The sequence below is a fragment of the Buceros rhinoceros genome, unplaced genomic scaffold (genome assembly GCF_000710305.1).
Source record: "Buceros rhinoceros silvestris isolate BGI_N320 unplaced genomic scaffold, ASM71030v1 scaffold11731, whole genome shotgun sequence".
In the NCBI taxonomy this organism is placed as follows: Eukaryota; Metazoa; Chordata; class Aves; order Bucerotiformes; family Bucerotidae; genus Buceros; species Buceros rhinoceros.
The window spans coordinates 24,044-34,072 of NW_010396003.1; the positions used below are offsets into that span (position 1 = coordinate 24,044).

Below are 10,029 nucleotides of genomic sequence, written 5' to 3' on the forward strand. Positions count from 1 at the left end.
TAACCTACTGCTAAAGAACATCTTTATTTTGTAGTGCACTTCTCTTGCACCTTTGAAAAGTGTCTAGCTTTCCAAATGAAAACCTACAATATATTTTACTGAACGGTTATGTTTCAGAACGAACAGCTGTTGACTGTGCAACCTACCAACAACAAGGCCAGGCAGAAATATTTTCTGTATCATGAGCATATCCAATATGAAAGGGTTTATATGGTGTAATTGCCCACAATGACAGGGGCTACGCAAGCTGACCAAGAAGTCCCTTCCTGATCCCTGTGTCATCTGTCAATTTTCCTTCTCCAGTCTTTCCCAAGGGACAGGATCAGTCTGTACAAAATTGCCTTTCTTCCAGTGCAAGATTCTTGTGTATATTATTATTCCTGTTTGCTCCAAAAACCACAGTGAGCGTGGCACTTCCGCCGCAGGTATTGGTTACACACGCAGACTTAAATATCCTAATAGAAGAAAGTGATTTAGATTATATCCTTAAATTTATAGTGGGAGAGGGAAATGGCTTTAACAGAGTGGGAGGTTTGAGCACTGTTAAGTTCTGACCAGGAGAGAGCTGTCGTAAACAAAATGAGAGAAGACAAGGGCACGAAAATGGGTTCCATTAGTAGAGTCAGCAGCAGGGACAGATGGCATCGGGGGAGAAACACAGCCCTTGTGTGGAACTGAGGTGTGGCACCAGGGCAATTCTCAAAGGAGCCAGAAAAGAACGACTGAACAACTGAAGTTCTGGTGAGACTGAATTTCAGAGAAAGGTGGGACGTCCTCGAAAATGGGCATAAGGTCACTAGAGATAAGAGTCTGTGGACGCTGTGATTGGCTGTTTTTCTGCAGTTGTTAGCCAGGGCTTCAGCTGATCTACGCAGCTAGTAAAGGCAAGCTCCTTCTGCCAGAAGACCCCTTACACAAAGAGGAAATGATGCTGCTCGCATAAGCACCGAGCGAGGCTTGTCGTTGTTTCTCTGAGATAGCTGGCTGCCAGGGAAGGTAACGAACAGTGCACCTAGGCAGGCAGGATGCTGGGCCCAGGAAAGTGTTTTAGCAGGAACAGTTTAAAATACACCTAACCTGCAGTGCACGTCTGGTTTTGTATGTAAACCTGGACCATCGACTCACACACGAGGAAGCCTCTACAGAGTTACTGCCTAGGAGGAGAGGAAGATCAAAGGTGCAGCCTTACACACCGGGAGCAGCAGGAGTTTGTACAGCATTTATTTGTTCTGTCAGAACTCTCAATTTGTATGTGCTGGAGGACACACACACCTCACTGTACAAACCAGTGGTTCGTAACCAGTTTAATAGGTGGCTGATAGGCTTTCTCCAGTGGAAATGTGGAACTTTCCAGATTTGCCTAGCAGTTTTATCACCTCTTCTGATCCTAAGATTGTAGAAAATTAAAAATCCATGTGTTTAAAAGACAAAAAAAGGAACTGAATCAAAAGTAGTGTCTTGTTGCCATGAACAGGGCATTCCCTGAACTTCATGGGAAGATGTCACTTGGTGGTTTGCCTGGGAGAAGGAGGAATGTTTTCCCTTTCCTTTTCATGATCACCCAGCCTTTTCGCTTTCATTTGGACCTTCCAGGTAACTACACAGATTTGCTGCTGAGAGAGTTTCAGAGCTAGTACACTGATTGGATCTACTCTGATTTTAAACTGTGGGTCAGAGTCTGAAGAGAGACCCACCATCCATTCCACTATTCCTTTTCTAACGTGAGTCCTGGCTTCTTCAGGAGCTACGGTGCCATTTTTTTCATACATCTGGAACAAATGCTCCCATTAACAGATTTTGAGAAATTAAATACACATACAAGAGAAACACAAGTAAGTTACCAATGTAAGAGATTTACAAGTGATGAAATACATTATTTCTGAAAGCGAAGGTACCAGAAAGGAGGAAGTGAGGGCAATAATGAATTTTTAAAAGACAAACACGTTGAATCAGATGGCCTTTATCTCTCAGAAATCTTACTGCCTTTCTTTCCTTGGCACTTTCTTCAAATACCCTTCCAACGCCCTGAGGCACAACATGGGAAAAAGACTTCCAATGCAAAAAAACACATAAAACAGTACAATTCCTGTAATTTATAGTAATGAAAAGCAGTTTTTCTAGTGTATGTCATGAAATCAGTCTGCTGCTCTGTGCAGTCCACTAACAGAGACCATCTGAGCATCGCAGATTGCAGTTTAAAATGTTTACATAGATATGCATGGCAAGAAAAGGAGATGACATGAACTTTCTTTGGAAATCACAAAGTGGATACGCAATCTTCCAGTCCTTTCTGGAAGTTTACTGATGTCCCAAAAGTTGTCTTCTGGGAACATAAGGAATTTTCTTTATGCTCTTTAGGGAACCATGAGATGAGTATACTGTGCTCTGACTTTACAGTTCTATCGTAGAAATAATTCAGTAGGAATTACCCTTTTTTGACTTAGCCTGCATTTTTTTGTTGTTGTTGTAAGTGGACAATAACACTGTGCTGTTAAAGGAGTTATCTTGACCCTGAACCTTCTGTGATGCAAGATGTGTGTGTGTTGTACTCTGCATATATAAGCACTTGATTGCCAGATTGAGTTTAAGAAGCTGTAAGTATTTGTACTGTAATTAAGTAGTATTTTTTCATATTAAATTTAGAATACAGATTTTTTTTTAAAAAGGCTCTTTTTAATGACTTTCATCTTAGTTTGTGCAACTGTATACAGAGCTAGGTTTAAGGTTAGTTGGGAGCTAAAAAGTGTGTTGCAAATGCATTTGAACAGATGCCATCGTCTCATTCTGTTTGTTCTCTTTAAACATATTTATATGGTAACATCCCAGCACCTCAGCTCGTCAAGAACTAGTCAGGAGGGGCAGGGAGAGAGAATCCAGGCCAGTAGTGGTCACTCACTTAACTGCCATGCTCCTACAAACTTTGGTTGCAGTCATTTAGCTTTCATTAAATTTAACTACTTAGTTTTGCAAACCAAATACAGTGAATTCAGGGATTTGGCAAACTGTAACTACCGAGGTCGCTTTTGAGGGGATGTTACTCACTTCTCGTCAAACACAGAACTGACGGGGGAAATGGAAAGTCAGTCATCGAGGCCATAGGTATTTTCTGCATATTCTCAGAGCTGTGTCTTGCTTATGAATGAAAGTATTATTTCTATTAATCACTAGCACTTTAATCACAGAATTATTTAAGAAAAGTCATATGAATTTGTGTAACCTTACATAAACGCAGAAAGGTCATTTCTTTATATACTACCTGTTCAAACAAATACACATCATTAAAAAAACCAAAATAGTGATGTTTGTTATTACTGTGGACTGTGAATAGAAGGAAAATGGGACAGACAGTACCAGGTGTGGGTAAAAACCTGGTATTTACGCCAACACTGAAGCACTTCGCTGTCTGCAGTGAAGGAACACAGTGTCACTCTGAAGGGGATAAATACCAATGAAGACCTTAAAGCCCAGAGAAAGAAAACGGACTGTGTTGAGAGGTCAGGTATGTTCGATGCTACTTTCAGATGCATTCAGCAATGAACAATAAGGCAGTAATGAGGATGAGGCAAGTATCTATTACTGTTATGCATCATTAGTCAAGCCGGTGGGTAAGACAGCTGAACCAAAAAACTCAAGGAAAACAACTAATTTTGGATAAACCCACATTTTTTCATTTTCTCCCCAGCAAAACCATAAGTGAAAAGAAGGCTGACCAGAAACAAAACATTTTTGCTTCTGTTTATTTAGTCCCTCTCTTTTAGTTTTGTTAGTTAAGTTTGAAGTGAAACACTGATAATTTTGTTCTGAAAATGCTGTAGTGAAATGCTTAGCCTGTCCCAAATATATTTGCTTTCTGAATGTTTTTTTCTGAAACCTTTTATCAAATTTCACCCACTTTTATAAATAATTTCATTCTCCTTTCATGACTTGTTGAACTAGTTAATCACATCCTCCATTGCCAGTATTTTGTTTCCCAGGAACACAGACCACTCATGTTTACTCCTTTTATCCTCTTAATTGAAATGCGTACTATCTCATCACCAAAATACTTGCATGATTTCCATATTAAAAAAAGCTCTCCATGAAACCTCTTCCCTTCATTTTTCCTTGGTATAGTGAGCGGCAGTAATTAAAGTAACAACTCCAGCAACAACCCGCAGGCCACTACAGAGTTCCACACTTCCATGTACAGTCTTCCTGGCTGGTCCCAGATAGGAGGATGAGAACTGTTTTAACCCAGGGATAATTTGAACAGCTGCTCTCTATAAAGTCAACAAGATCACAGTCTTAGTTTGACAATTGAAAGCCCTGCATGTGAAATGAGGATCAAAAAAAATGCCATTTCACTTATCCCTCTTTTCAGACAAATGATCTCAAACTTGCCTAGACTAAGCTTCAGTTAATTGTTTTGCCACACTGAAGAATCCTGAAGGGGATTGTGCTAAACTCAGAGTGAAGAGGATGCCGTGCTTTGCTCCTGCAGTGGTTCTATGCAGATATTTGATAAGACCCAGCACAGGAACGAGCTGTTTGGGATGCTGCGGTTGAGTGCCCTGGAGATGGAGGAAAGCTGTCCACAATGACTCACACACAGATATCGAGCACAGTGCCCATGTAAATGAATTGAGATAGAAGTGTAATGTTTAGTTGCTAATTACATTTAGATTCCTTTGAGGAACCCACCAAGATTCCTATGAATGTACAGTTCCAGCCAGTGCACAGGCAGAATTAATCCATTGGTTTGCTCTAACAGGGGACCTAAAAAGAACAATTACTTACACTGCTCTGATTGCCCTTCTTCAAGGTTAAATTCTCCATACAGATTCCACTGTTGTTCTTCACTTGAGATGATTTTTCTTTGAAGAGCAATGAAAGCTATTACATTAGCTATCCACTTATTTATTTTTCTAAATTAACAATAGTGCTTTTGGTTAATGATAATGATTTTTTTTTCCATTAGTGGCATCTTTATCCCTCATGAGACACATTTTAAAAAAATTAAAGAATCAGAAAATAAAAATTGGGAGAGACTCCAAAAGGTTTTCTCGCATATCCCAATATTCCAGCAATGACTTTTCAAGGCAGATGTTTGTCTAACAAAAACTGTTTGTTCTAAAACCCCTCCATACCTTCCCCATGTCACCTATTATAATGCTTAATTCTCACTGCCATTACAATGTTTTTCCTAATGATTTGATCTGCATTTTACTTGCTGCACTTTAAACCCATACCGTGCTGGCCACTGACTGTGCTTGGGTTTTCAGATGCACTCTGCCTCTAGTTGAGATCTTGCCAGTGCTGAGAAAGCACAAAGATTCCTTCAGTTGCACAGTCCGTTTTCCACAAAGGCATCATGCTGTTAAATCACATCAGCTTGCAGCCCCAGTATGGTCCCTTACCCTTTGGTGCAGAAATGTTCCTTGAACTGACATGTCTCTAGTGTAGGTTCATGAAATTCATTACTTTTGTGTAAGAATCCTTCCTGCTTTTTTATGTTTATTTGTTTTTTGGTTTTGGGGGCTTTTTAAATTGATGCACTCACAAATTTACTCAAATATTGCATTCATAAAAATGCAGATTTTTATAACTTGGAAGTAGCCACGTGGGTGTACCTCACTGCAGATGAGATCTTTGATGTGAAATACTGTAATTTGTTAAAATCAGTACCCTGTTCAAGATGGTTTCAAGCCATGAAGAAGTATGGGGATGTTCATAGGGACAGAGCATGTGTGGATTCAGGAGATCAGTAACTGGCAATGTAGCAGAAGATGCTTTATTTAGCTCTTTCAGACAAGAGGTAGCCGAGCGATGTAACAGTGATAGTCTTGTTTTACACCCAGATTTTCAGAGAAATCATGCTTTCCTCGGTGCTCTCCAGGTGGTCTCTTGTTTCCTCACATTGTGACTTTGCAGGTTCCCAGATCAGATTTGGTCAGGTGTTTACATCTCAATGTTTTCAGAAGGGGAGATGCCAAAATACCGCGGGGGCTACTGCAGGCATCTCCTGTAGAGCCCCTCTGCTCATGGGAGTTCTCTGTCGAACAGAAACACGTGACACTCATTCCTATACGCTATGTCAAGCGGTTTGTACACACGCCGAGCAGGTTCTCATCAGCAATCGGCATGGTCTGTGGAGGATCCGATGGGAATATAGTGTTGCGCTGCGTCCTGTGAAGATAAGGTAAATTTAAATCTGGAAAACAGTTGCTGCTTTTTGGCCGGCCTGGCCAGGCTTTCCAGATCAGAGTCGGTTCATCTTTTAGGCACTTTATTTTAGGAGAATCTCATGAATGCTAAGACACCTCTAAAGTGTCAGGGAGGCCTTCCTGGCTGTAAAGGAAGAACATCATTTTCATGACTAAACTATTTTTTTCCTAATACGATATTTTGGGGTTTTTTTCTTTTAGGTAGAGCGGATTGTAGACAAAAGGAAGAACAAGAAGGGCAAATGGGAATATCTAATCAGGTGGAAAGGCTACGGAAGCAATGAAGACACCTGGGAACCTGAACATCATCTCCTACATTGTGAGGAATTTATTGATGAGTTCAATGGACTACACGTTACTAGAGAAAAGCGATCAAGACATGGGAAACAGGCCAGCGCTCCAAAATTTTTACGGGAAAACCGAGGGTCCTCCATGGATAAAATATCACATAGACCTTCTGAATCTGGGAAGTCTAAAGGGTCAACACACAAAAGGAAGAGAATAAATCCATCTCTTCAAAAACAGAAAAGAGGATACACAGCAAAGCCAGCGTCTGCTAATGACAGGGCTGCTAAAACTGTGACTTACCGAACTACTCCCAGCGGTTTACAGATCATGCCACTGAAAAAGCCACATAACGGTCTGCAAAATGGAGATGGCAGTCATGAAAAAGATTCTAGACATTTTGGGAATGGCTCACAACAGCAAAACATGGATTTAAATGATCATGAAGGAGAACAAAATTTGCCCAGCGTGTTGGAAGTTAGTAACGATTCACCTGTTGTGAATGGAATTGGTATGTGATTTAAACAACTACAGTCTTTGTGGGCGGGGGGGGGGTGCTGATTGCAGCAACTGCAAACAGAGTCCACTTGTGGAAGGATCATTGCTGTGCTACACAAGTGATATGGTGAGAAACCCGTAAGTTTCTGCTCTTTCCCCGTATTTTTAATCAGTTGACTTCTCTGCTTCTGTTTCCTACGGGGTGCATGAAGCACTCTGGGCTTTGTTACATCCCTTTGCAGTATAAAGTCCTCGTTTGGGAAACGAGGACGAGGCATGGAGTAGGAATGACAGCCGAGGTATGTATAATACTGCAGCTCTGTGTTTGTGTATCTCCAGGTAACAAATCACTGCTCAGTTATGTGTGCTCAAACCCAGAGATCTAGAAAGATCAGGATTATTTTAGAAACAAAATGAATACCACTCTTGCTAAAGTGTCCCGGTAAGTATGGCTGAGTGTCATTCAAGCTCCTCAGAATTAATGCTCACCACATGCAGGAGTACTCAGAACTGCCAGGTCCTTGTCTCTGACAGTGACTGGATACGAAAACATACTTTACGGGAAGTTACAAACCCTTGAAGTGAACGAGAAGAAATAGGAGAAGTTTCTTTCTAACCCGTGCAGTTACTGACGGGCGTAGTTCTCAGAGAATAATGGTTTATGTTCGCTATAAATACTCTTTAGCTTAATGCAGCCAAGTAGCTCCTCATTATCTATGTGTGTCCAATCTTTTTTTTTTTCTTTTAAATTTACCAAATCTAAAGCCTTGATAATACTTTGTGGCAGTTATATCCAGCAGTTAACAATGAGATGCGTATTTTATTTGATCAGGGTTTTGGGGTTGGGGTTTTGTTTGGGGTGTTCTGACCTTTACTTTCATTGAATAAGCTCCTGTCCTTCTGTGAAGGGATAAAGTGGAAGACGTCCTGTCAATCCCTGGGCAGCCCCAGCCTTTTTAACCTTCCAGTCACGCGGAAGTCTTTCCGGATTCCTGGTAGTTTTCAGTACCTCTTGTGCCTTTGGTGCGTGGGGTATTTTTAATACCTTTTAAAAACAGCAGGAGCTGCTCCAAATGATTTCCTACTGCTTACTGATACAGTGGCGATACAACCTTTGGAGAATTATTTTTTCTGCTGTTACACTATGTATAAAAGTTTTCATTGAGTGAAATCACAGTTGCTTTTAGGTTTTTTTTCCTCGCTGGTTACAGTTAATTTAGAACACAGCTCAATGTATGATTCTTTTCATTATGCATTTAATCTGCTTTACTGTTGCCAATTCACCTTCTTCTTATGACTCAGTGAAGCTCTTCAAAATCTTTCCTAATTTTTACTTATTTTGTATTCCCTTCAAATTTTCCTCTCATACTTCTCTTCCCAGTTCATTAATAGGTACCTTAAATAAACTAATCCTTCTGCAGGTTCTTGGGGCAGCCAACTACTAATCATTTGACATGATGAAAAGTAACCGTTTGTTCCAATTATTTATTTTTATTAACCATTTTCTATAGGCCATGATGCACTCATTTCCTTAACAGCTTCTTGTGAACTGTCCTGCCAAAACCTTTTCAAAAGTCAACATAAATTATATCACCCCACTTTCGATCTTCCACCCTACTGGGAACCTAGCAAATGCTGCTTAATTTGGGAAGTAGAACTGACCTTGTCCAGTCTTGCTGGTTACATCCAACAACTAGGGATCTTTCAATCCAGGCATCGAATACCTCGTTAAAGACTCCCAAACCAGCAAATTGTCTGGTCAGCTTTAAAGGCATAAGTAACCCAGATGGTGCCAGTGACACTTAAAACTGGGAGTGCAGGTGTTTGTATTTTGATGAGTTTGAGCTCGTATAAGACTGCTTAAAAAGTTACCTGCCTCTTTAAAAAGACTTGCAGATCTAATTACAGATGTGTATAAAGATATTTTTCTTTTCTTTCTTACAGTTTCTAATGAAGTTTTTTTAATCGTTTGTTTTGTGTTATTCATTGGGGAAGTTCTGATACAAAGTGTGTCTTTAAAATGCATTAATTCCCATATTTTAGAATCTTTGGTTTTTTAGTGAAGAACTAAAGGGCCACAAAGAACTGTAAGGTCAAATGAGCCTTTCATTTGTCCCCACAAGAGCTAATGAATGGCATCCACCAGCCTGTTTGACTAATCCCTATGAGAGGGCTCTGCTTCAGTAGAAAGCTGCTTTGCCTAAGCAGCCAGGTGTTCTGCCACGTACAGAGGGCTCCTGGCCTCACAGCTGATGTGTGCAGCTCCTTAAACCATTTCTTTATGATGGCATTTGCATTCTCCAAATCCATCACTTCTGTTCTGTATTTTGCTCTCCTTCCTCCCTTGCATTCTGACCTCCCTGTAGGCAAAAGCAAGAGATCTTAAATCTCTACCTGGCTCTCGTCTGAAAAACCCATACTCAGCAGCACTCCCAAGGTCAGAAATCCCTCCAGTCTGGCTTTGTGATACGCAGCACATGCATAGTGGAGAAAACTACAAAGAGGAGAGATGAGGCTACGAAAGCAAGAGCAGACAGAAATCGGAGAATAAGGGTCAACATAAAAATACCAGCTTTTTTACTACTGTTGCCCTACAAGCTTGAGAGAAGTGATCCAGGATTTTGCATCATTTGAAATGTCAAATTGAAGAAACTTGCACTACTCTTCAACAAGTCCAGCACTTTACTGAACTCCCTCAGTATTCACGCTCACGGGGCAGTAGCACAGGAGATGCAAGTGTGCTTCTGCCTTGTGTCCTCTTCGTCTCACAACCTCATTTTAATCAGGACAGATGTCACACTGAAACGGATCTGAAATTTTACAAATCACAAATGAAGAACGTTTCAGAGGAAAATGCCCATTTTTTGAATAACAGAAGTTTTGTTCCAAACATCTTGGGTTTCAAAACTTTCTCCAAATCTGAGCCAAGGTCCCAAGGCTTTGTCCCTTGAGACCGGGAGCAATGTGGCAGTCAGCTTGGCAGGATGCCCACGTTTAGCTCTGCGGCAGGCCCGCCATCCCGGGGGTTTCGGGAGCGCGGCGC

At 40.8% G+C, this 10,029-nt stretch overlaps 1 protein-coding gene across 1 annotated transcript in view; it reads left to right on the forward strand.

Annotated features, from left to right (window-relative positions):
- The first annotated feature begins 510 nt into the window (after positions 1 to 510).
- Positions 511 to 10,029, forward strand: part of CDYL2 (chromodomain protein, Y-like 2) — a 29,626-nt gene continuing 20,107 nt past the window's right edge. The window contains exons 1-2 of the mRNA XM_010145745.1: positions 511 to 531; positions 6,405 to 6,999. Coding sequence (XP_010144047.1) covers positions 511 to 531; positions 6,405 to 6,999 — 616 coding nt within the window. The remainder of the gene's footprint in view (positions 532 to 6,404; positions 7,000 to 10,029) is intronic.